Source organism: Rattus rattus, chromosome 2 (genome assembly GCF_011064425.1).
Source record: "Rattus rattus isolate New Zealand chromosome 2, Rrattus_CSIRO_v1, whole genome shotgun sequence".
NCBI lineage: Eukaryota > Metazoa > Chordata > Mammalia > Rodentia > Muridae > Rattus > Rattus rattus.
Window position 1 is genome coordinate 108,044,946 of NC_046155.1, and position 6,556 is coordinate 108,051,501.

At 48.3% G+C, this 6,556-nt stretch overlaps 1 protein-coding gene across 1 annotated transcript; it reads right to left on the reverse strand.

Annotated features, from left to right (window-relative positions):
• Positions 1-3,739: 3,739 nt before the first annotated feature.
• On the reverse strand, positions 3,740-5,690 carry Fam181b (family with sequence similarity 181 member B). The gene has a single exon (XM_032893206.1). The coding sequence runs from the start codon at positions 5,438-5,440 to the stop codon at positions 4,181-4,183; it is 1,260 nt and encodes a 419-aa protein (XP_032749097.1). The 5' UTR covers positions 5,441-5,690; the 3' UTR covers positions 3,740-4,180.
• Between the last annotated feature and the right edge of the window lie 866 nt (positions 5,691-6,556).

Below are 6,556 nucleotides of genomic sequence, written 5' to 3' on the forward strand. Positions count from 1 at the left end.
AGTTTAGGGAGCTAAGGAGCCCTGGGGACATCCTATCTAGAGAGTATGTAGGTAAATGCCTAATATGGAAGAAAAAAACTGCAAGTACAGAGCTGGGTCGGAGTCAGAATGATATTCACCAGAACACACAGAATAGATGACGGTGCTTGGAAAGCCACCATCTCCCAGGAAAAACATAAGGAGTGTAAAGAACAAAGGGCAGACTACAGAGGTCTGGAGAACACTAAGGAGCTCCAGAGAGAAGAGAAGAGAAGAGAAGGCCACAACGTTAAAGAAAAGAAAATGAGATCCCACAGTCAGATGCTTAGGAAAATAGGGCACTCGGATGTAGAACAGTAGGCAAGACAGCTGGATTCTAGCCAGGCTTCAATGGCGAATTCATGGGGAGTGACAGGCAGTATGTGCTGTGGATTTAGGGATTTCTCAGTACATGAAACTTGCAGACTTAAAACTGAGCATCCCTCAGAAAACCAGAATGTTGATCACTCTAGACTCAAAATAGTAAAAGTTGAATTCTCCAGTGAGGTAGTGCAAATGGTGTAGGCTCCTCCCCAAGAGACTTGACTCAAGAGAAGACGACAGATTGGCGCTTAGAGGGGAAACGGTTGAAAGTTGAGATTTTCACTCAACTATCCCCCTCCCCTTTGTAATTTTTTCACTTATGCTAAAGATTTGTTTCCAGAATGTGAGGGGGAAATGAGATAATAGCAAGATACAAATAATAAATGGAACAACGTTTTCTCACGGAGCGGGGACAGGCAGGATCCTGGAGCACAAGGGTAGGATGAAGTCCTGATATTTGCAGAGAGAAATTGAAAACGTTATAGAAAGGGGGGAGATAGAAGAAAGGGTCTCTATCTTGTCAGGACCCAATAGTGTGATGAAGGGTATGGGGCAGTTTGAATGAAGATGGACAAGAGTTGGAACATTGTGAAATTGCTGGATGTCACTTAAAAGTCCTTCCAAGAATGATGAATGACCAGCTGAAGAGACAATAAAGAATATGTGTTCCACACATAGATGGTGTCCCAAGCTTGTCCAGCCATACCTTTACAATTACATTGTACTCCTGGTCTTGAGAAATATCTACCATTACACTTAAAAATAATTCTTTATTAATATTTCTGTGGCTACACAAGAGATGAAACAGATTTTTTTTTAAATGACTGCAAGGACACATGTTCAGTCTTTGCAGGAATAATATGAATATCACTTACTGTACTATAGTGGGTGACATAGTCAGATGCAGATAAACTCAGATTGGAAGGGAACATGGGAAAAAGAGGAATAGGAGACGGAGAAATGGGAGTGGGGTGGGGTGCTATGTCAGCATCCAGTACACAGCAGCCTGGATAACAGGATGGTTTAACATAATTTGAAGCCTAGACTACCAAATACTATCCTTTTCCTCTTTGTGGGCTTTTATAAGCATCTTATGACAAATTCTTACAATAATGCTCTCTGACAGATTGTTCTCTAGTTTGCCAATGGTTCAATACAGTAACTAAACCAGGGATAGTAAGTAAACAATAAGGTATCGCTAAGTTAACTAATTTAGTTAGGGTTTTTTATTTTTTACAAATAATAATAAGGAAAAACAACACCTAAATTCAGACCTCTATCAAAATTAAATAAGATAATAAATAATAAGGTTCAGGTGAAAATGCTGGACATCCCACAGGCACTGAGTTTCTATTTGCCTAACATAATTTTCAGCTAGTGGTAATTTTGCCCCACATGTGACAATGAGGATAGATTTTAGTATCACAACCAGCAGAGTACCACTGGCATCTAATGGACAAGTCCAGGCAGGCTGCTGAACCTTCAGCCATGCACAAAACAGTCTGCAAAATAAGGGACTGTGGTGCCCAAAATTTCAAAGGCACCAAGAGGTAGGAATCTCTGTTCCTGGCATAGAGTAGGGGCCAGGAACCCATGAAGGCAAATCTTAGCCAAAGCGCACAAATGACAGGCAGGTCTTGGTGTCCCAGTACTCTTAGATCTGGACTTGCCACTTGCTTTCAATAAGTTGGGATTGTTTTTGCCTGTCTGAGCCTCAGCTTTCAAAGGAGCAACTGGCAACTGCCCCCACCACCACCCCCAGGAAGATCAGTAAATGGATGCTTTGCTCAGAGCCTGGCACATAGGAACATGTGGTGTTGGCATTCTTCTCATGAACAGAAGGCATAACAAACAAGGTGCTGGCCAAAGAGATCTTCTTTTTGCTAAACAGGGTAAGAAGAAAGAAGAAAATTAAGAAGCACTACATTGACAGCGAGCCCTATGAACAGTCACAGTGTTAATGTCTGACTGTGAAATTCTACCCTAGATTATTGTCACAATAAACCAACATAAATTAAATGGCCGTTGAGTAATGTGCCATTAGCACAATGAAATTTATCACTTTTCACCACTGTGAAAAAATTCAACTAGCTGCCAGATTTTGAGAGTTGCAAAATTCTTTTCACGGTTACTACTCCAGTTTTGCTCAGAAGAAAGTGATCTGGTAATAGTATTTGAAGCCATGCCTACCAGTGCTTCACAGGTTCGTTCCTTAAAAAAAAAAAAAAAAAAAAAAAAAAAAAAAAAGAAGAAGAAGAATCTTTCCCAAAATCTACAGCAGTAGTTTTGATTTTCGCAGACATTTTCATCCCTTGCTGCCACACTAATATTTTTTTTCTTTCTCCATGTATTCAGTCAGCCTGTTTTACACAGAAGCAGCAATCAAGTCTACAGACCTACCCCATTTCTGAGTGTTGGTCTCTTCCTGAGAGCCACATTCGCGACTGGTTAAACTTTTTCTCTGACTTTCCCCCTCCAAGTCTCCATGCAGGTTAGAAAGAGATTGGAAAATCTCCTTTCAAACCATTATACTCTCCACCTTCCCCTATCATGGTGAGGTACAAGGGATGAGGAAGATCAGGGATGTAGGGGCTGGGGAGTAAGGATTTGGGATACAGGGGTGTTAACGCCCAAAACAGAAAAAAAAATGAGAATAGCACGCTGCATGGTTTTCACGCAGAAGCCATTTGTATGCCTATAAAGACACATGTATACCTGCAAGGCCAAGCAGTGCAACAGTTGCAAGACATTTTGAGTATTTTACTTCGGAGTCACCCAAACAGCTACAAAGTGAGATTTGGAGAAACGCTGTCATCCTGTTATAGTAAGGAAACTTAAAATCAAAGACCTTATAACCTGTTTCCTTTCCCCTCCCCCACCCCAAAATGACTGGTAAAGGGGAAAGAGGAAAGACAGAAATGGGATCTAGACTTGCCTCTCCCTCAACTTAGAGATTTGGAGGAAGGCAGAAAGAGCAGCGAAGAGAGGCTAGAGCAATGGGGTAAGCTATGCACAGGTAACAGACAGCAGAAAAATGTGGGAAAAGCCGAGGTTGGTAAAGGGGGGGAGGGTCTTAAGAAGGAAAGAAGAGAGTCACACTCAGAACTGGGAATAAAGCTCAATGATAGAGCACTTTTTCTAGTGTGTTTAAAGCCTTGGGTTTAATATCTGACATCGTGAAAAAAAAAAAGTAGCTGAGTAGCTGTAAGAGCAAGGTCAGTTTCCCGGCCCCATCCTACCCCATCCCCCGCACCAAAAACAAAAACCAAGACAGGCAAAGGGGGGAAGAAGGGAGGCCTTTCCAGCACCAACCCCCACCCGCAGCGTCCACCTAGCAAAGCTAGAGATCTGTGAAAACACTAAGAAAACACTCGATTCAATGACCACATACCTCTGGTCCATTTCTTTCAACATAGGCTTTAATTCAGAATGTAGTCAGGGGAGGACACCAGGAAGCTGTCTGAATGGGGTAATGACATCAGACACACTGACCTTGGATGAACTGAGATGAGACAGGGGGCTACAAAAACTCGTCTTACTCTTGACCCTTCCATCATCCCACCCAAATCCTGTCTCCGCTTGAAAACTGGTCTGGTCCAAGAATCTATGAGTTACTTAGAAAGAAAGAAAAGAAAAGCTGAGGCTGTGATTAAAACAACCCCCAACTCCTCTTCATCTGTTTTCCTGAAGATTCTTTATTAAGTGGATCGCGGTTTTATTTTTTTTTAATCCCATTTCATCTTCACATGCGTGATCCCGTCGTTCTCTCCACTCAGAGGAAACCCACGGTGGCACGCAGCCCACAGTAGTCATAAGGGAAGGAAAGGGTTCCTCGCAGTCAGTCTGGATGCGCTCCCTCCTCCCCAGAAGCCCCTTCCCAGACCCCGTCTGGTCTCCAGAGGCTGGGGTAAACCGCGCGGCTGTAGCCCGCGCTGTAATCGTAGGACACCTGATGGGGCGGCGGCAGCGCACAATCTGGGAAGAAGGGGGTGAAAGAGGCTAAGGCTGGTGCGTCCTCCCCGCCTGGTGAGTCCAAGGCTGTGGGGTACAAGAGGCGCACAGGCTCGTTCAAGGTCATGCTGCCTCGAACGCCAGGCAGAGGAGGCTTCTTGCTCTGAGGACAGCTCGGGGTGTTCCAGGGTTCGGGGTATAGTAGGTTCCCCACCATCGCCGGCTGCTCAAAGGGGACGGACTCCAGCTCCAGGGGTCCCCGCAGGACCGTGGCTCCGGCGGGGAACGGGTCGAGAGGGTCAGCGGCCAGCAAGACACCCGAATCGTTGCCAGTGCTGAAGTCCGGCGCCAGCAACTCAAAGAACTCAACGGCCTCCGCCCCTTTCTCCAGGTCACCCAGGCTCACGCCCTGGCCCGAGGGGCCGCCGCCGCCACAGCAGCCCACCCGGGATGGCTCGGTGAAGAAGGAGGGGGGCAGGTTTCTGGCGCGCAGAGGGACCTTCCTGGTACCCGGAGCCACTGAGCTCGCCGAGGTGCCCGCCCTGTCTCCCGCAGCGCTTGCTGCCCCAAGGCCCGGGACCGACGCCGCCACCGCACCGCCTGCGGTCTCCGCTCCCCCGGGGACGTGGCGCAGAGAGTCGAAAAGGGCAGCCAAGCTCCGGCTCTGCAGGCTGGCGGCAGCTGCAGCCTGGGTCGCCTCCCTCCGCGGGGCGGCCTTACAGTGCGCCGGGGTCGCGACAGTCGAGGCTCCCGGGGCTCCTGGCGGCCGTTTGGCCGAAGTGTCTGTGGAGCTCGGGGACGGCGGTCTCGGAGGTGCGGTACCCATGAGGCCACTGCAACGTTTGATCTGCTTCTGCAAGTACTTGCGGTGGTTCACTTTCCGCTTGGACTTGCCTGGCTTGTCCAGCGCCAGTTTGATGTTGCTGGACGCCGAGTCTATGAAGCTGAGCAGGTCCCGGGTGGCCTCGCGCACGTCCCCGCCCTCGGACCCGGACAGCAGCGCTCCCGCGGACACCGCGCTCTCATCGTCTTCGAAACAGCAGCCCTTGTCCAGACTTCCGAAGGCGCTCACCAGCCCGTCCGCGGAGCCTCCGAAACCGAAGGGTATGAAGGGGTGCGAGCTGAGCAGCGCAGCCTGCACCGCCATCTCCGCGGCTCTCCAGCGGTCCGCAGCGAGGCCGGTGTTCACCCAGCCCGCTCCCGCCCAGGCGCGGCGCTGTCTGCTCGCTCCGACCCAAGCTCTCCGCTCAGCCTCCCGGGGGAGCTCATTAGATCTTGTAAGCCAGGGGTGGAGTGGGAGAGCGCAGGACGACCGCCCCGGTAGCCGAGGGGAGGGACTTACTTAGCCGGGCTTTGGTGGTCGGTAAAAAGGGGGCGGGAAACTCTGGCTTTTCTTGTTTTCTAAGCTTTCTCAAACCTTAACCCTTTCCTTCCCCTGTGCCCCGGGACATTTTTTTTTTTTTTTTTTTGATTGGCCTCAATCGCCAGGGGTGAGGAGAAAGCCTGTGTTCCAACCCCAGCAGGGCTCCTGTAAATCCACACCCTGGCCTTGGTCACTGTCCCTAAGCGAGTTCACAAATCTGGGTTCCAATTCCAGTTCTGGAAGCAGTGAGGTCCAGCAGCTTCCGTCTTCTGGATGTTCGCCCTGTACAGGTCATTGCCCATACTTTATGTCATTTAATTCTGTCCAACAGCCTCATGAACTACATGTTTTGTTACCATTCAACAGAAGGAACTGGACTTCTGGGAAGTTCAGAGAATTGGACATAGCCACATCTAGGTTTAATTTAAGCCTTACCAGTAAACAGCCTGGAATCTGGAAACGTTGGGTACATGGCTTTGGATTCACCAGCCTGCCATGCTTTGCCTTGGTTAGCTTTTTCATGTTACACACAGGTGGGCACATAGAGCATTTACTGTAACAGAAGAGACCCGTGAAGATGGCTGCACTCCTTGATATGTCTTCTCCACCACAGCATTCATAAGGATTAACTGATGCCACAATAGAAAAGCCCCCATGCACACACAACAAAGTTCTCTTAGTTATCATGGTGCAAGTCACTAAAGAGGTATAGACCATATCTTCTAAAAGTCTTCAGTTCAAGCCCTATTTTTCTGCAGCTATAACAGAAACACATTGGAGCGTGCATCCCTACCAAAGAAGACAGGTTTTATTTAAGTCATGGGAATAGGGACTTACTCAAACCCATAAAGCTGAATCAAAGTTTGTTTTAACTCGAGTTGGCTCGACTGTCATGTACCC